This window comes from Canis lupus, chromosome 3, assembly GCF_048164855.1.
Source record: "Canis lupus baileyi chromosome 3, mCanLup2.hap1, whole genome shotgun sequence".
Taxonomy (NCBI): domain Eukaryota; kingdom Metazoa; phylum Chordata; class Mammalia; order Carnivora; family Canidae; genus Canis; species Canis lupus.
Genome location: NC_132840.1, coordinates 47,451,336 through 47,471,401, shown reverse-complemented (window position 1 = coordinate 47,471,401; position 20,066 = coordinate 47,451,336). Strand labels below are relative to the sequence as shown.

Here is a 20,066-nt window from a genome sequence, read left to right as displayed (position 1 = left end):
TTTTTTTTTTTTTGAGTTTTATTTACACCTTAAGTCACCTTTATACCCAGTATGGGACTTGAACTCATGACCCCAAGATCAAGAGTTGCATGCTTCTCCGACTGAGCCAGCCAGGTACCCCTGGAAGAAACTCCTAGAATAGTATTAGAATGATCTTGAAAGCTCAATCCTTGCATAGATCATGCCTTCAAGTTCTGGAAAACTTATCACGGAGCATCAACTGGAGATGGTATAGAAGGAGTCTCTGGAGAGGATATTGGATTGGAGCTAAGCATGGGCAGGTTGACTGGTGTGAGGCTTTCCAACCAGGGAAGTCTAAGGTGATTTCCTTGGAGCTGGAAGCAGAGATACAAGGCCCCTTGGCTTTCTGAGTCCTCTCAATCCTGATGTAGTTCCTGCTTTCACACACCCCTCCCCCCCAGCAGATAACCTACTTTCAGTGCAGTGAGGACTCAAGTGAGTCTTCTCTTTAGCTATGTTTGCTCTTAACAGTGTATGATCAGATTTTGTAAAAGTGTATGTTAGCCCAAGGATGCCTGCTTTCACCACTTCTCTTCAACATAGTACTGGAAGTTCTAGCCAGAGCAATTAGAGAGGAAAAAGTAATAAAAGGCATCCAAATGAGGTACCTGGGTGGCTCAGTTGGTTAAGCATCTAACTCTTGATGACAGCTTTTTTTTTAAGACTTTATTTATTTATTCATGAGAGACACACAGAGAGAGGCAGAAACATAGGAGAGGGAGAATCAGGCTCCCTGCAGGGAGCCCAATGTGGGACTCAGTCCCAGGACCCTGGGATCACAACCTGAGCCGAAGGCAGATGCTCAACCACTGAGCCACCCACGTGCCCCTGATCACAGCTCAGGTCTTTTTTTTTTTTTTTTTAGATTTTATTTATTATTCATGAGAGACACACAGAGAGAGAGACACCCACACAGGCAAAGGGAGAAGCAGGCTCTCTGTGGGGAGCCTGATATGGGACTAGATCCCAGGACCATGGAATAGTGCCCTGAGCCAAAGACAGACTCTCAACCATTGAGCCACCCAGGCATCCCATCAGGTCTTGATCTCATGGTTGTGAGTTTAAGCCCTTCATTAGGCTCCATGCTGGGTGTGGAAACCTACTTTAAAAAAAAAAAAAAAAACTGGGCAGCCCGGGTGGTGCAGCAGTTTAGCGCCGCCTGCAGCCCAGGGTGTGATCCTGGAGACCCCTGATCGAGTCCTGCATCGGGCTTCCTGCATGGAGCCCGCTTCTCCCTCTGCCTGTGTCTCTGTGTCTCTCTCTCTCTCTCTGAATGAATAAATAAATAAATCTTAAATAAAATAAAATAAAATATAATAAATAAAAATTTAAAAAACACCAAATGGTAAAGGAAAAAGCAATATTGTCTCTGTAGATGACATGACCTTATGTGTAGAAAACCCTAAAGATTTCATGAAAAAAACCCAACTGTTAGATCTTACACAGATTCAGAAGTAGAAGAGTACAAGATCAACTGTCAAAAATAATTTGTTTCTATACAATGAACAATTTGGAAAGGAAATTAAGAAAACAGTTCCATTCACAGTAGCATCAAAAAGAATAAAATCTTTAGGAATTACCAAAGAGGCAAAAGTCTTGTACACTGAAAACTGAAAACATTGCAGAGAGAAATTAAAGAAGACATAAATAAATAGAAAGACATCCCATATTCATGGATAGAAGACTTAATATTTTTAAGATGACAGGAATACCTAAAGTCATCTACAGATTCAATGTAGCCTCAATCAAAATCCACCAACATTTTTTTGAGAAATAGAAAAATTTATCCTAAAATTCTATGGAATCTCAAGGGATTTCAGATAGTTAAAACAATCTTGAAGAGGAAAGGCAGTTGGAGGACTCACACTTCCTGATTTCAAAAACTCACAGTAATCAGAACAGTGAACAGTATGGTACTGGCATAAGGACAGATACAGACCAATGGAACAGAATAGAAAGCCCAGAAATTACCCCTCTTACATACGGTCAATTGATTTTCAACAAGGGTGCCAAGACCTTTCATTGGGGAAAGGACAGTCTTTTCAACAGATGGTGCTGGGATAATTGGATACCCACACACACAAGAATGAAGTTGGACCTTTACCTTATTCCATAGGAAAATTCAAATAGATCAAAGACCTAAGGGTAGAGATAAAACTCTAAAAGTCTTAGAAGAAAACACAGGGAGGGGTTCCTGGGAGGCTCACTCGATTAAGCATCCAAGTCTTGGTTTCTGCTCAGGTCCAGATCTCATGTTGTGGGATCGAGCCCAGAGTTGGGCCCCATGCTCAGTGGGGAGTCTGAGGATTCTCTCCCTATCCCTCCTTCCACTGGTGCCCTCTCTCAGTCTCTCTCTTTCAAACAAACAAATAAATAAATAACATCTTTCTTAAAAAATGAAGAAAACACAGGGATAAAGTGTCATGGTATTGGATTTAGCAGTGATTTCTTGGCTATCACACCAAAAGCATAGGCAACAAGAGAAAAAAATAAATTGTACTTAATCAAAATTAAGAACTTTTGTGCATCAAAGGACATTATCAAGAGAGTGAAAAGATAACATACAGAATGGGAGAAAATATTTGTAAAATATACATCTGATAAAGGAATATATAAGAATATATATAAAGAATATATAAAGAACTTTTGGAATTCAATAATAAGATGACATGCCCTTATATGTAGAAAACCCTGGAGATTTCATGGGGAGGAAAAAACCTGTCAGAATCAATAAACAGATTTAGCAAGACTACCTAATTCAAAAATTGACTTGAATAGACATTCATCCAAAGAAGATAAATAGATGGCCAATAAACATATGAAAAGGTGCTCAGAAAAAAAAAAAAGAAAAGAAAAGGTGCTCAGTGTCACCATATCATTAGGAAGTACACATCATAACCATGCTGAGATATAAAATAACAGGTATTGGCAAGGATGTAGAGAAGTTGGAACCCTTATCTCTTGCTGATGAGAATGTAAGATGATGCAGCCTCTGTGGAACACAGTTTGGCAGTTTTTAAAAAGCTAAACATGGCATTACCATATGATCTACTAATTCCACTTCTGGGTATATACCCAAAAAAATAGAAGGGACTCAAACAGATCTTTGTACACCCATGTTCCTAGCAGCATTCACAGGAGCCAAAAGTTGTGAACAAACATGCATCCATCCACAGGTGAATAGATGAACAAAAAGTGATATATACACGCAATGCAATATTATTCAGCCTATAAAAGGAATGAAATTTTGACACCTGCTACAACGTGATAAGGCTTGAGAATGTTATACCAAGTGAAAAAAGCCAAAAAAGAAAAAAAGTATATATTGGCCAACATGCCATCAGAGTGGGGTTGGGGTTGGGGGGATGAGGAGGGTGAGGATCAGAGATCATTTGGGCCCAATAGCTCATTTGTCAGGAAACCTAATGCTCAGAGAAGAAACAGGCATAAATAGTCCTGAGAGCTCAGCATCACAGAGGCCGAGCCAGGACTGGAACCAGGGTTACTTGATTCCCTGTCTTCCTGTGGGCCAGGAACTTCATGAGGGCGGAAACTGGACTGTCTTGCCTTCTACTTGTCCCCAGGGTCCGGCACTTCATAGCCATGCAGTCCACTTGTGTTACTCCTTTCCTCTGTGTTCTCAACCCTAGGTGTATGTTGAGCCACTGGGGAGCTATTAGAACACGTCAGCAACTGGCCCTGTGCCCTAGAGGTTCTGATCAGAAGGTATGGGATGGGACCAAGGCAGGAATGCTTCTTTTTTTTTTTTTTTTTTTAAGATTTTATTTATTTAACAGCAAGAGAGCACAAGCAGGGTGAGCAGCAGAGGGAGAGGGAGAAGCAGGGAGCCTGACATAGGCCTCAATCCCAGGACTCTGGGATCATGATACCTAACTAACTGTGCCACCCAGGTGCTCAAAGGCAGGAATACTTGTAAAAAGCTTCCTGGTGAAGGGCTGCTCGATGGTGCAATTGGTTAAGCGTCTGACTCTTAACTTTTTGGCTCAGGTCATGATCTCAGGGTGATGACATTGAGCCTATGTTGGGCTCTGTGCTCAGTGTGGAGTCTGCTTGGGTTTCTCTCTCTTGCTCCCTCTGTACACCCCTCTAAATAAACAAATGTTAAAAAAAAAAAAAAAGGCTTCCTGGTGATTCTAACCTGCAGCCAATTTGGGAAGCACTGCTCTACGTCATGCCTTCCCTTGGTGCTTCTCTAGTTGGGGAGTGAGAGACAGAGGCTTAGGAGCTTTCTCTGGGACTTCACACAGTCACTGGCTGGTTCTTCCTGGCATATCTTGCCCACCTTTGTGTTCTGCTTAGAGAAGCATGTGGGGTGCCATTAATTTCCTCTGAGCTCCTGTGTACCGGTATCTAGGGCACAGGTATCCAAGCCCCCCAAAGAGCTGTGGCTCTCCTCTGTTACTGCTCAGGCTGGATTGTCTCTTAACCAACTGCCTATCTGCCTCTCCCATTATGCTGATCTCTTAAGGTAGAGTCTTAATCATCTCCCTCTCTCCACCTGCACGGGCAGTGCATGGCACATCTCAGGCTCTGCCAATCTTGAGTAAAGGGTATGGGGACTCTGAGGTGTTTTTGTTTTTGTTTTGTTTTGTTTTGCCTTAAGTTACAGGGAAAGCTGCCTCACAAAGTCTACAGGCTAAGCAGACATACTTTGTATACCTTCTTGTCCTGTTATCTTCCTTTGAAGAGGGGTGACAGAAGAGTAGGGACAGCTGTTGGAGAAAAGGACATCCTATAAAATAGGAATGAGTATTTGGAATTCATTCTCTTGTCTCTCCAGTGGAAGAGGAGCAGCTGCAATTAACATTCACAAAGCATGTTAGGAATTTGAAGCAATAGACAATAATGGCTCTGTGTAGAATGTCAGGATTGATTTTTCTTTCCACCTGACTGGTATATGCCAACCTGCCTCACTAGCGTATAGTAATCCAGAAGGCTCATCTCCCATTATTGGTGCATATTATCAGATGAGCTTCCTGCCCACCTAAAGCCCCTTTGCTTCTTCCCCTACACCTGGCATAGAGCCGCCCTGAATGTTCTTCCTTTGTGTCAGTGCCTCTGGGCTCCTACCCACACCCTTGATTGTTGGGGAGGTAGATAATTTGGCCATTTTTTTCCTCCATTCTCACCGAAAGGATGTTGCTGAATACAAAATGCTGAAGCCAGCCCTCTCTTGCCTTCTGGTGCTGGCTGCTCTGAAGTCACTATATTTAACATCAAAGTGTAGACAGCAGCAGCCAAGAAACCATGCCACTGGATTGTGAGGCTCCTCCCAGCAGGACTGCCTGGGATTTCAGGCTGTAGGGGTGGGGGTGGGGGCACAGAGAAACTAGGCCTGAGAGAGTGCTATTACTGCCGGCAGGGTCCAGGCTTCAGGGCATCCCCAGCCTCCTCCACGCTGGAGGCAGCCTTTTCTGAATGGGGAGAATGCCATGGCAACAGCATTAGGATAACATTAACTGTCTTGTACTGAAGGTTTAATGGGAGCCTTGTCTGTGCAGCCCTGCCCAGCCCTGCCCAGCCCTGCCCTGCCTTGCCTTGCTCTGCTCAGCCTGCCCTGCCCAGACCTGCCTAGTCTAGCCTTGCCCAGCCCTGCCCAGCCCTACCCAACCCTGCCTTGTGCTGCCTAGTCTAGCCCTGCCTAACCCTGCCCAGCCCTGCCCAGCCCCGCTCAGCCTGCCCTGCCCAGCCCAACCCTGCCTTGCCCAGCCCTGCCCAGTCCAGTCCAGTCTAGCCCTGCCCAGCCCTGCCTTGCCCAGCCCTGCCCAGTCCAGTCCAGTCTAGCCCTGCCTAGCCCTGCCTTGCCCTACTCTGCCCAGACCTGCCCAGCTTAGCCCTGCCCTGCCCAGCCCAGCGCTGCCTTGCCCAGCCCTGCCCAGTCTAGCCCTGCCCAGCCCTGCCAGTGCCCTGCTCTGTTCAGCCCAGCCTTGCCCTCCCTGCCCTGCCCTGTCCTGTCCTGTCCTGCAGCTCCTGGCCATTAGCATTTCACCAGAGAACTCTGAAAGGTCAGCTTTTGCAGCCAGGGTCACTGGCGTTTTGATCTTTATCTGTCCCAAGGGCTGGCTGGTGGGAATGACTTGCCCCATTGCTCCCTGGAGCATTGTGTTTCTGCTCTTGCACCAGGATTTATCTTAGGTTTTGACGATTTACGTGACAAAAGAAATGAGATTGAATTTTGCTTCCTCTGGCCTTGGGACCGGATGGAGTGAGGAAGCCCGCATTGAGTGGCTGCAGTTCCAGGGGCAATCAAATACAACTTTGTTCCCATTGCTGGGAATTCTTTCATGAGGGGAGAAAAATCAGAACTGATTTGAGCTCCTTTGTCAGCCTTACCTCCCTCATCTGTTTCAGCGGAGCCAAATACCCACGGTTGTATTTATGTGGCATTTCCAGCAAAATGAAAAGAAAGCAGCATTCTTTTTTGGGTTGATTCTTTATAATCAAAACGAGTATATATCTTTTAGCTTGGAAACTCAGAATCCCAGTAATTGAATAGAACGCGCTACCCGGAGGATAAGTTATCATGCCTTTGAACCCCTTCCCGGTATTATTGGAGGAAGGGAGCGGGTGAATATAAGGTTAATGGATTCTGCTGCTAAACCGAACTTGGAAATGAGGTTTCATTGATTTAATATTTCCTCCATTAAGCCTCCCAAGACAGTGTCCCTATGGCCCTACCAAAGTGCAGTCACAGACTTTCTTCCTCGTGAGGCCGTGTTGCAGCCGGTGCTGTGACAGGGACAGATGACCAGCTCAGAACGGCCCTTTGGCCAGATGGCCTGTCCCCTTGGCTGGCTCAGAAGGGTGGAAAGCCCACACCCGCAGGCAGAGTGGCTTCATCATGAGGATGTGCTCTGTGTTTGTGGCCACGGACACTCCCCTGCTGTGCAGTGACCTCGTTGGCCATCACCTCTTCTGGGGCCGGACACCATGAAGGGGAGGGCTGTGCAGGGACAGCTGCGTGTGGCAGGGAGAGCAGGGGCTGGAGGCGCAAGTCTTGTCACCCACACGCTTACCCACTCTGGAAGCTGGCTGTAGCACCCCGCCTCTGGCTGAAGCCCAGTGCCAAGAGAGCATTCTGCTGTGTCTGTCCCAAGTGCTGCCTCGTGCCTGTCCCCCCAGGCTTCCTGTACCCTCTGCCTTTAGCCTTTGCTTCTCCTGGCCAAGCCCACTGGGGCTTTGAGCCATTCTTCCTGAAGGCCTATCCCTACCGCTCCCCTTCCCGCCATGGCTGTTGTCCCTACCCCCCAACCCCAAAGTGGCTCTTCTGATGTTGCCCCTGTTTTCTACATGCATGCAGTGGATGGGGCAGGGGAGCAACATCTCTGGGTCCCGTCTGCCTTGAACAGTCTCTGACATGGCTTCTTCTCCCTCTCTGCACGTGCTCTCCTCTTGTTGTAGGCACACCCCCAAATACTGCCTCTGGCCCTGCCAGCGTGGCACCATTGTGGACTTTGGTGAAGGGTTCCTCCAATCTCCCAGTGCCCTGCCCAGTCTGCTGCATGCCCAGCATTCGCCCGAGGCAGATCCTCCTCATTTGTGGGTGGGTTTCCTTGTTCCAGCGGGGTCAGGAGTCTCTGGGGACTATGGTTGATTAATAAACGGGGTGGAAAAGTTGGGGATGTGTCTTTTTTAGCAAAAATTAAAACAATGAGGCTTTTAAATGCAGACCGAAGCTGTTGCACAAATGTTTTGAGCAACAGCTATATTTTTGGAGCATGTTGTCACTGCTTGCAAATGCAGCCTTCATTTGGATGTGTGAGTTCTAGTATGTTATGTAAAAAAAAAAACAAGGACACTTCCAGCATATGCGGAGGTCATCTGTTTTATTATTTGAGTAGCAGTGGAAGTGTGGGTTATAGGAACAAAATGGTGGTGATGTTAACCCTCTCATAAAGTGTACAGTTAGGACAGGGCAGGGTTAGAATTTGTCTGAGCTATAACTTCAGATCCGAAGTCCAGCTTTGCCGGCAGGCGGGGCAGTGTCATGCAGCTGTCTAGGCTTTAGAGACAGACCAACCTGAGACTGAATGCTAGTAAGCTTCAATCAGATGATGAGATCCTGGCCAAATAACCAACCTTTCTGAGCCTGTTTCCTTCCTTTTAAATGTGGAGGGGAATAATGCCTACCTTAAGGGAGTTGTAGGGTTTTTTAAATTTAATTTTTGAAAATTTTAATTGTGTGAAAATACACATAACAGAAAAATTGCCATCTTAGCCATTTTTTAAGTGTTAGGGACATTTGCACAGTCATGCAGCCAACCTCCAGAACTTTTCATCTTGCAAAACTCAGGGCCAGATCTCTCTCTCTCTCTCTCTTTCTCTCTCTGGATGTTCCCTTGTGAATGCAGCACCCCTAGAACTGCTCTGTTGGCTTAGCCCATCTGCTTGGTGGGGAGAATATGGTGGTTCTGGTCCCTTCCTGTTTCCTGCCAGGGCCCCCTTATTCTGGGAGAAATGTAAATCCATCTTCTCTCTGACTTTACAGAAAAGGCAACAGATGGCTCCCTGCAAAGCGAGGACTGGACGCTGAACATGGAGATTTGTGACATTATCAACGAGACAGAGGAAGGGTATGTGTGCCCCCCACCCCCACCCCTGCCATCTCCCGTAAAGCTGGTTGGCTCCTGGGGGTCACTCACAGCCTGTCAGGGCTTTAGGGTGGTGGTGTTTTACTTCCTGTTTTGTTTCCAGGCTGTTTGTTTTGGCATTTAATAAATGGACATTCTTCATTATCTTTTCTCATGCTGCCCTCTCCCACTCCCAGTCCCACTGCAACAGCAGTGCTTGGCTTACAGCAGTGACGCCCTCTTGTAATGACCTGCTTTGAATCACAGTGAAAATGAAGTCTCCTGGTTACTTGGTCCCCCAGTGCTCATCACCTCCTCCTGCCCTCCTCCCTGACTCTGCCTCCCCTTCACCAACTTGAGGCTATCTCTGTCCTGCTTTGCTGGACTGGAGCTGCAGGAGGGAGAGGCCCCACGGTGTCCATAGAGGGAGAAGGTCCACGTGAGGCACAGAGCAGCAAGTGTCTCTGGCAGGGGCCATCCCTTTCACATCCCTGCACTGCCGGGTGGGTTCTTGTGCATTACGGCTACGTCCTGTTTACATTTTTTCCAGATTTGTCTGTATTCAGCCCTCTGCCCACACCACACAGGACAGTATTTACTGTAGCCAAGCCCTCTCCAGCCATCCCCAGAGTGCCAAGGAGGACAGGCCGGACTCTGGCAACCCTGGGCTTGCATCTGGGTGCTGGCACTTGCAGCTTTGCTGTGTACAATCTGGAGCTGGTCCTGCCTTCAGTGAACGGATATTTACTGAGTGACTACCTCATGCTGGGCTCTAGTGTGCGAGCCCAGGGCATGGCAGGGAGCAGGACAGATGCCCTTGAAGCTATTATGTGTTACATTATGTGGTCACGTTACATGGTCAGCTGGTGACAAGTCTGGAGCAAAGTGAAGCTACGGAGGGTGAAGCCTGAAAGTTAGCAGGATTTTTAAAAGATTTTATTTATTTATTTAGAGAGCGCATGCATAGGCTCAAGGCAGAAGGAGAAAATCCCGAGTAGACCCTGCACTGAGCATAGAGCCTGACACGGGACTCGATCTCACATCCTGAGGTCATGACCTGTGCTGAAATCCAGAGTCAGCCACTTATCCGACTGAGTCACCCAGGTGCCCCTGGGAGTCAGCAATTTTAAGTGGAGGAGTCAAGGAAAGCCTCACTTAAGAAGGTGACATTGAAGAATGATTTGAAGGAGATGAGGGGGTGAGGTGTGAGGATGACACCAGGGAAGAACCTTCCAGGCAGAGGGAACAGCAAGCACAGCAGTCCTGGGACAGATGGCGGGGTGGTATGTTTGAGGACTAGCAAGAGGCTCTAGGGGCCAGAGTGGAGAGAGTGAGGAGGGGTCAGACATGTCCCCATCCAAAAACAATGGAGGGCTCTGGCCTTGACTTGGAGGGGAGGAGATTTCAGCAGAGAGGGGCATGATCTAATGCTCATTTTAATTATTTTTGGAGGGCTCTGGCCTTGACTTGGGAGGAGATTTCAGCAGAGAGGGGCATGATCTAATGCTCATTTTATTTATTTAAAGATTTTATTTATTTATTTGAGAGAGAGAGCATGACCAGGGGGCGGGGCAGAGGGAGAAAAGCAGGCTCCCCCACTGAACAGAGAGCCTCATACAGGGCTCGCTCCTAGGACCCTGGGATCACAACCCAAGCTGAAGGCAGACACCCAGCCCACTGAGTAACCCAGGCGCCCGAAGTCTAAGGTTCATTTTAAAGAGATCACCTGGCTTCCGTGTTTGGAATGGCCTGGCCTGGGATGGGAAGGGCAGAGGGTAGAAAGAGGGAAGCCAGTTAGGAGATGTGGGATGATGGCAGTTTCGACTTGGATGACAGTAGAGGAGGGAGAGAGGAATGATCAGCTTCAGAATAGTTTAGAAGGTTGAGCCAATGGGGTTTGCAGAGGTGGACATGGGTGTGAGAGCAGAGAAGAGTCAGGAGGACTGCAGTGTTTAGGGCTGAGGTATCGCAGGGAGGGAGCGGGCTGAGGGGCAGAGATCAGGAGGTCAGCTCTGAGCTGCCTGCTAGGCCCCAGGTGGGATGCTGCCTGTCCAGGAGCAGAGGGATATGGAGCTAGGGGCAGGGGCCTGCCCTGGAGGTTTAAGTTTGGACATCTTCCCTCAAAGATGGCATATTGCCTCTCAGTGTAGGTGGTCACCTTGGTGCCTGGCACACAGCCGGGTCGAGAGCTGTTCGGGGCTGTGCGTTTCCGATGTTAGAGTCACTGGGGTCCTTTCTTTCTCATGTCCCCCTCTCATGCCCTCCTTTCTCCAGTTGTCCAGCCACATTAATTGACCCCACAGATGGAGATGCAGCTGGTTCTAAAATGCCAAGGTGCTCCCTGGCTGCTCTTGAGGGGCTCAGCCGGTGGCACTGGACAGGCCGTGGCCAAGGTGTGTGCCCATTGCAGCAGACACAGGGGGAGGCTTTGGGCTGGGCCTCAGTAGGGCAGGAAGAGAAGGTGATATATAGATGAGAGGGTGAAAGGGCAGTGTGTTGGGGACACAAGCCATCTGGGGAACAGGGAGAGTGAGGAGGAAGTGCTACTTGGGGAGGGAGTATTTGGAATGGTGGTTCAGGTCAGGGGTAAAGAGCCTTATTCCTCTGGCATCCCTAGAGTCAGGCTGTATCCTCCAAGTTGTCTCTCTACCATTTCCCCTTTTCCTTTTGTCCACTGACCGCCTCTTAGAAACTCATCAAGTTGCTCCTTGCTAAGGAGCCTTCTTTCAGGGTCCAAATCCTCAGTGGATCCTGTGTGGTAACCTGGTCCCTCTGCTGCTCCCCTTGGGGCCCTCTCCCCTTGTCATCGTCCTCCAGCCCCATTGATCTTTCAGTTCCTTGGACTTTCCATGCTTCCTATACCCCATTTGCAATTCTCCACGGATGTGGGGATGTACGAATATGTATTAAAGTGGAGCTTCCACCTCCCAGGGTCTAGGAGGTGGGTCACCTTCCTTTCCCAGCACTTACTCACCTTCTTCCTAAAGTGGCCCAAGCTCTGGGTCCTTGGGTTTTGAATGAGACCCCTTCAAGGACGCCTGGTGATTTTCTATCTTGGCTTCTACAGTGAGGTGATTGTCAAATCTCTTCTTAAGCAGGAGAGAAACTCCCAAGTTCAGCTAATGGTCCAGCACCCCTTCAACTCATTCCTGCTTTAGGGCTTTCGTCCTGGATCCTTCTCTTTCCCTCTCAGCTCTCCCTTTCACTGATCAGTTCTGTCACTCACTGGAATTCACTTTGAATCTCATTTCCCTGACACCCCTCTCTTCCTGATTGGGACAGATCCCCCCCATGTGATTTCACAGTACCCTCTATTATACCACAACTGTCACCGTGTAAATGTACATGTCGGTGTGATGTTTGTGAGAGTGGCCATCTCCCCCGACAGCGCCCCCTCAACTGTGCACTCCGTGAGGGCAGAACTCTGTCTCACGCACCATTTTATACCAACACCAAGCACAGTGTACACGTAATTGACTCTTGACAAGCGTTTGGTAAATAAGAATAGAGAAGGAAGTCCTTAACGGACTCTGTCTGATGGGGAATGCAGAACATAATCATAACACAGCGTGCCAAGAGAAGCTGCCTCTCAGAGGGCCCAGAGCAACAGCAGCTGGCTGGCTCTGGGACTGTCAGCAGCAAAGACTTCTGAGAAGAGGTGACATCCAAGTGGAGTCTTGCAGCATATGGGGGCATCAGCCAGGTGAGGTGGGTGGATGTCAGAGGGGGAAGGTGGACATCTGGGCTGGTGGGCAGGGTGTGCAACATGTACATAGGAACAGGAGTATAGTGGGATTAGGGGCATGGAGCCTGGAGCCAGAATTCTAGGCTCTCTGCTCCCTTGCCATGTGTCCCTGTACCTCGGTGTCCTCATTTACAAAGTGTGGGTACCAATATTGCCTATCACATAGGCTCGTTGTAAGGATTAAAGTAGTAAATAGTTATGAAGTGTCTGCCTATGTATGTATCCAGTCTGTGTTCTACATAGGGATTTGCTCTTTATCCATTAAAGACTTGCATAGTTGGGCATCCCAGGTGGCTCAGCAGTTTGATCCTGGAGACCCAGAATCGAGTCCCACGTTGGGCTCCCTGCATGGAGTCTGCTTCTCCTATTGCCTGTGTCTCTGCCTCTCTCTCTCTCTGTGTCTCTCATGAATAAATAAAATCTTAAAAAAAAAAAAAAAAAAGACTTGCGTGGTAAGGACTTAAACTGCACGTGACTTCCTTCACCACTTTCATCGGTAGTGTTATCTGTCCAGTCCTTGGTGATGACCTCTGTGGGCTGATGGCCCTGACCCTATCTGCCATTCTCTGAGTGCTTGCCGTTTGTATACTGGGCCGCCACGGGAGCCCTGGCTTGTACCAGCTTGTGCAGTGCCCTGCAACAGCCCTAGAAGGTAGGGGCAGCCCATGTTGAGGAAACAGGTCCAGAGAGGTTTGGTCGCTTGCCAGAGGTCTCACAGTGTGTCTAGGAAGGGCAGAGGCAGGATGCAAGCACAGGTTGACCTGGCTGCAGCCATCAAAGCTCTGCCTACACTTAGTCATTCAGAGCTTCACCTCTGGGAGGTTGTGGTCCTGGTGGGTGCAGATTGGGTGAACTGCCCCATAGGTCCCTCCTTGGGCTTTCCCTGAAATGTCCAAGGCTGAGATGCCCTCCATCCTAAGGCCTTGCGTGGCCATCCCTCATACCTTGAATCGTTGGTCATTAATAACCAGTGATTATTGTTTTTTTTTAAGATTTTATTTATTTATTCATGAGAGACACACAGAGAGAGGCAGAGACACAGGCAGAGAGAGAAGCAGACTCCATGCAGGAAGCTTGACGTGGGACTCAATCCCAGGTCTCCAGGATCACACCCCGGCTGAAGGCGGCGCTAAACCGCTGAGCCACCCTTGCTGCTCCCGGCAATGTTTTAGAACCGGTTTGCCATGCCTTGCCCGCACCTTCCTAGTTAAGGCCCAGGTGTGTGGATTTGGCACGTGCTCCCCAGGTGATTCTGATGTGTATCTCCAGAAGGATCAGCTGACCTGGCTCATTTTCATGACCACCTATGGACCTTCCCTTGCTCCAGGAATGTTTGTGCCCAGTCTCTAAGCTGGAGGAGGGGGCGTGTGGAGGAGTGAGCACCCCATAACTGCAACAGACCAAGGTAGCAGCAGAGAAAAGGGGAGGAAGAGGAAGAGTCCCGGGGTGGTGGAGGAGGAGCAGCCATATCCTTCTCGGAGGGAATGAGGAGAAAGCGGCTCAGAAGCAGCAGTTCTGGGGCACAGGACAAGATGAGTTCAAGTATGACTAGAAAGCAAGGTTCTCAGGAGTCTGGGGTGAGGGAGACCTTGGGGAGGCTGGGGATGGCCCAGAGGCCAGATCCTGAGGCCTGGGGTGCTGAGCTTTCTGCTGAAAGCTGCCAGACAGTGGGGCATCTCACAGGGCCCCTTCCCCTCCTGCTCCTTCTCCCTGCTCCATCTTGGCTCTTGACTCTTCCTTCTCTCCTTTTCCCCCTGTTTCCAGCTCCTTGCTGTCTAATCTGCTGCTGCTGCTGCTGCTGCTGCTGGAAACTTTGCAATTCCTCTGACATGACTTTGATCCTCCTTTCTGAAGCTTCTCCCCCGGGGAGAGAGATAAATACTTGCTTTTGTGCTCACCCAGTCACTCTGAGGCAGTACTTCCCGCCGATGAATTTCCATTTTAACTCTAACCCAGGAGCCTGCTGACTCTCTGATTTTCCACCACCACCATCACCCCCACACTGGGAGAGCTCTGTGCACTCTCTGCTCTGTGAGCTCTAAGTGATTGCAGCCCTCGGAGGCTGTTCCCATTTTTCTGCTCCCTGGAAGTTCAAGAGGAGAGGGACGAAACTGGATTGAGAGGGATAGCAGCCGTGGGTCGCGGCTGACCGTGGCTGGGCAGAGCCTTTGAGAGAGAGGAAGTCAATCCACGCTCTTGGCCAGCAGCCACTGACCTTCACCAGCTCAAGTCCACAAACAGTCCTGAAAGCCAGGAGCTTGTCAAGTCCCATATTTGCAGAAATCAGCATCTCTGTTTGGAAACTGCAGCCATTCTGCAAACATGCTTGGCAGGGACCCGTTCCCCAGAGAGCCTCGTCCCATCAGCCTTTGGGCTCAGAAACCAAGAATTCATGCAAGCAGCCACGTTTCATGTTGGGGATGGGAACTAGGTGACCCAGGGTGATTTAAATGTCTTCTGGAAGCCTTAGTTTGCTTCTGTGTATTTTTGTCTAGGTTAGACTGATTAGCAGAGTATCTACCCTCCCTCCCCCCAGATTCTTCACACGTACTTGAAAGGACTTTTCCCTTTGGTAAAGAGATCATAAATGTTTCAGAGCTGGAGGAATAGGAGGTCCCTGACTTACAAATCGTCAGCCTTTGAAAGACCCAGATAGACTGATATGTTGGTCAGGGGAAGGCTGGAGCCCACTGGTGATAGCAGAGGGCCAGCCTGCAGCTGGACTGGGGGCATCAGGGAGCAGGGGTTTCCTGCCAGAGGTAGCCATGAGTGCCACAGCTTTGTTGGATCCTGGCTTAGAATAAACTAAATGATTTGTTAGACCCAAGAGCTGCACCTACTAGATGCTTCTAGAGGGCTGGTTGAGGACCCTGACTCCCCACCCTAACTGGTATTTAAGGAAGAACGAGTTCCAGGTCCCAAACAGTCAGCTTATGAACATGCCTCTGGGAATCTACATTAGCTTCACTACCTAAAAACACAATTCTTTGGGTTTTGGGGAGACTTAATTAAGTTTTCTCAGGGCAAAAAGGGGTTCCATGGAACTGAGGAGGAGCTGAACATCCAGGCCTCAGCAAGGAGCTGGCCATTCTTTCTTCTATGTCTGTCTGTTGTTTCTTCAGTGTACCCCCACACCAGTGGCTTAGTTATCATTCTGAATAAAAGATATTTGCATGTGATGCAAATGCAAAAGGCCTGCCAAAAGCAGCCCAGTGAAAAACCTCACTTGCTCCTCTCTGCCACCCAATTCCTCTCCTAAGGGGCAGCCAAAGTTACCAGCTTCTTGGGGCTCCTTCCAGAGATGCTCTTCCCTCTGCTAACATGTGTACTATGTGTGTATGTATGTTGTCCTTCTATAAGCCAAAGAGTAGCATACTTTATGCACTGTTCTGCACACAACTCTATTCACATTTCTTTGAGTTTGCTCCATATTGGTGTGTAAGGAGTGTCTTTATCCTTTCTCACAGCTATGTAGTGTTCAATTGCGTGGATAAGCGTGATTTAAATTAACTTGTTTTAGGGCACCTGGCTAGCTCAGTTGGAAGAGCCTGTGACTCTTGCTCTCAGAGTCATGAGTTCGAGCTCCATGTTGGGTGTAGAGATTACTAGAAATAAAAACAAAACTTAAAAAAAATTTTTTAAAGGTTAACCTGCTTCACAATGATGAAGATTTTTTTTTGTCTGCAGCCTTTTATGCTTCTAAACATGGCCACCTAGAATCTTGTGTATAACAGATGGCCTTGTGTATGTGCTGGTTCACACAAATAGGAGTAATGTGTAAGGTAAGCGCCCCGAGTGGAACTTGTGAGGATTTTAATATGTCCTTCTCTCTAGGCCAAAGGATGCCATTCGGGCCCTGAAGAAGCGGCTTAATGGGAACCGGAACTACAGAGAGGTCATGCTGGCATTAACAGTGAGTGCTGCCCTCGGGGTTAGGGTGGGGGCAGAGCAGCTGAGGAAATCCACATTCACAGCCTTGCCCCACTCCCAGAGGCAGGGCCTTCCCTCTGTCCACTCGGCACAGCCTCCAGCAGCCACGGCCTGTGGACGGTTTGGTGCAAGCACCAGCAGAGTGTAGCAGAGCCTTCCCACAGTGCCTTTGGGTTTTCCTGCTTTCCCCTGAAGTGAGGGGATGGGCTGCAAGCTGGTACATACCAGCAGAAGATCAGGCATGGGCAGCACTGACTAATACAGAAGCCCAGAGCAGAGAAGTCAAAGGCCTGCCTGTGGATGGCCTTCTGTGACACAGCCATACTAGCTGCCTTCCTAGGTGTCTGGTCTCTCCTTACAAACCTGCTACCATCCACCCCGAACCTGCCTGGGACTGTGCTGAGCTTTTCTGGTGTTAAAGTGATTGCTTACAGTAACCTTCCCAGACTGATTTCATCATCCCATCAATGCGGAGAGAGGCCTGGGGGTTCTCAGAGTGTCCAGCTGTGGATTATGGAGTCAAAGCAGTCATTGGTGCAGGGGTTCTGGAAAAAGCCAGCCTAGTGACTCCTTTCAGGAAGAAACAGACCAGATTTTTGCCCTTTCTTAAAATGTCAAGAAACTCAAAGGGACAACTGCTCCGAGGGTTATTTCTGTCTGGAAAGCTAACAGTTACTCAGATATGGCAAAATCGGGGCCACGGTGAGTTCTTATAGTGGAAGCTGCAACAGGTCAGCAGTGGGCTTCTCTGCAGGTTTCAGTAGTTTGTTGTTTATCCAAAACAGCTATAACATGTTTCCTTTTAAAGCAGAGAAACTGTTTGGATTCTTCACCCAAGTGAAAACCCAAGACTTATTTTGAGATCCTTCTCTGCCAGGGAATTGGGGTTTGAATAATAAAGAAAAAAAAAAAAGACCAGCTGAGGTATAGTGACTTGAAAGCTTTCAGGTTTTTTTCTCAGAATTTGATCCATGGCATTTAGTAAACCCAGAGTGATGCCCAAAAGGAATTGATTTCAGTAACTGAAATCACCAGGGAATGAACACTAACATATCAGGGCATTTTCCTGTTATCTAAAACATACCCCTTTATACACCCAACTTCATGGGAACCATGTTGGTTGGATGGAATCTTTCTTTTTTCTTTTTTTTTTTTTTTTTTTTTTTTTTTTTAATTTTTATTTATTTGTGATAGTCACAGAGAGAGAGAGAGAATGAGGCAGAGACACAGGCAGAGGGAGAAGCAGGCTCCATGCACCGGGAGCCCGACGTGGGATTCGATCCCGGGTCTCCAGGATCGCGCCCTGGGCCAAAGGCAGGCGCCAAACCGCTGCGCCACCCAGGGATCCCTTTCTTTTTTCTTTTTTAAGATTTTATTTATTTAGTTTAGAAAGACTGAGAGCAAGTGCACATGGGAATGGGGGGAGGGGGAGAGAATCTCAAGCAGATTCTACACTGAGTATGGAGCTCAATGTGGGCCTCGATTTCACGACCCTGAGATCACAACCTGAGCTAAACCCAAGAGTCTGACGTTTAACTGACTAAGCTACCCAGGCCCCCAAGAATTGAAATCTTTCTTTTTCTTTTTTTTTTTTTTTTTTAATTTTATTTATTTATTCATGAGAGACACAGAGAGAGGCAGGGACACAGGCAGAGAAGAAGCAGGCTCCATGCAGGGAGCCCCATGTGGGACTCGATCCCGGGTCTCCAGGATCACAACCTGAGCTGAAGGTGGCGCTAAACCACTGAGCCACTCAGGCGCCCCTGGAAATCTTTCTTAAGTGGTCTCTGTTTTTACTTCCTTCTGAAAGAAAATGGTGAACATCATTGAGCCTTTCCTGGTGGTTAGGTTTATTGCTATTATTACTATTATTCCAACAACTTTGTTGAGATACTGACATATAACATATGTAAGTTTAAGATATACAATGTGATGATACACACATATATTGCAAAATGATTACCACCATAAGGTCGGGAAATCCCTCTATCCCCTCACATGATTACCTTTGTTGGGGAAGGAGGGGAGAGCATTTAAGATCTAATTTCTTGGGACTCCTGGGTGGCTCAGTTGAGCGTCTAGCTATTGATTTCTGCTCAGGTCAGGATCTTAGGGTCCTAGGATTAAGCCCTGTGTCAGGCTCCCCATGCAGAGGGGAGTCTGCCTGAGGATTCTTTCTCTCTCTCCCTCTGCCCCTCCCTTGGTTTGTGCGCACATGCACATGCTTAGGCTTTCTCTCTCTCTCTCTCTCTCTCTCTCTCTCTCTTTCTCAAAACATTCACTCACTTTCTCTCTAAAATTAATATTTTAAAAAAAGATCTAATATCTTAACTGTCAAGTATATACTACAGTGTTAATTGCAGTCACACTACTGTACATTAGCTCCCTAGAGCTTACTTACCTTGTAGCTGGGAACTCATACCTTCTGACCAACATTTCCCCATTTCCCCTCTCCTACAGTTACCATTCTACTCTCTGTTGCTACGCGTTCAGCTTTTTTAGATTCCACATTTAAGTGACATATTGGGTATCTGTTTTTCTGTATTTGACTCATTTCAATTAGTGTAATGACCTCAAGGTCCATCCATGTTGTCGCAAAAGGCAGGATTTCCTTCCTTTTTATGGCTGAATATTATTTCAGTGTGTGTGTGTGTGTGTGTGTGTGTGTGTGTACATGGATAAAGAAATATCAGACATCTTATACATTTATCCATCAGTGGATACTTCTATTTCCATGTCTTGGCTATGTGAATAAAGCCACAGTGAACATAGGGGTACAGATACCTCTTTGATACCCTGTTTTCATTTCTTTTAGATATATACCCAAGAGTGGGATTGCTGGATCATGGTTTTTGTTTGTTTGTTTGTTTGTTTGTTTGTTTTATGTTGTTTTGTTTTAGGAGCCCGTTTTTAATTTTTTAGGAGCTTCCATAGTGTTTTCCATAGTGGCTGCACCAATTTACATTCCCACCAACAGTGCACAAGGATTCCCTTTTCTCCACATCCTTGCCAACACTTGTCTCTTGTCTTTTTAATAATAGCCATTCTAACAAGTGTGAAGTGATCCCTTATTGTGGTTTTGATTTGCATTTCCCTGATGATTAGTGATGTTGAACATCTTTTCATGTGCCTGTTGGCCATTTGTGCATCTTCCTTGAAAACATGTCTGTTTAAAGTCCTTTGCCCATTTTTTAAAGTTTATTTTTAGAAATTTCTACACCCATCTTGGGGCTCAAACTCATGACCCCACGATCAAGAGTCGAGTGCTCTGACTGAGCCAGCCAGATGCCCCACCTTTGCCTACTTGTAATTGGATTGGTTTTAGGTTTTTGGTTTGTTTGGGGATAGTTTTTTTGCTCTTGAGTTGTTTAAGGTCCTTATATATTTTTGATATTAACCCCTTATTAGATACATGGTTTGCAAATATTTTTTCTCATTAGAGTGCCTTTTTATTTTGCTGATTGTTTCTTCTGCTGTGCAAAACTTTTTTAGTTTGACATAGTTCCACTTGTTTATTTTCATTTTTGTTGCCTTTGCTTTTGGTTTCACATCCAAAAAATCTTTGTCAAGACTAATATCAAGAAACTTTTTTCCTGTGTCATCTTTTGGCAGTTTTACAGTTTAGGGTCTTAAATTTAAGTCTTTAGTCCATTTTGAGTTAATTTTTGTGAGTGGTGTAAGATAGGAGTGCAGTTCTATTCTTCTCTGTGTGATTATCCAGTTGTCCCAACACTTGTTTGTAAAAGAGACTGTCCTTTCCCCCATTGAATTGTCATACC

The 20,066-nt window shown here is 47.4% G+C and overlaps 1 protein-coding gene across 8 annotated transcripts in view; it reads left to right on the top strand.

Annotated features, from left to right (window-relative positions):
* The window catches only part of TOM1L2 (target of myb1 like 2 membrane trafficking protein), a 119,250-nt gene that overhangs the window by 51,803 nt on the left and 47,381 nt on the right, over positions 1-20,066 (top strand). For 6 of the 8 annotated variants that reach the window (XM_072820869.1, XM_072820868.1, XM_072820864.1 and 3 more), the window contains exons 2-3: positions 8,531-8,615; positions 16,192-16,270. In XM_072820869.1, coding sequence (XP_072676970.1) covers positions 8,531-8,615; positions 16,192-16,270 — 164 coding nt within the window. Of the gene's footprint in view, positions 1-3,671; positions 3,748-8,530; positions 8,616-14,762; positions 14,789-16,191; positions 16,271-20,066 lie in introns of those variants that run through there. The other 2 variants (XM_072820865.1, XM_072820867.1) reach the window with 2 other exon arrangements.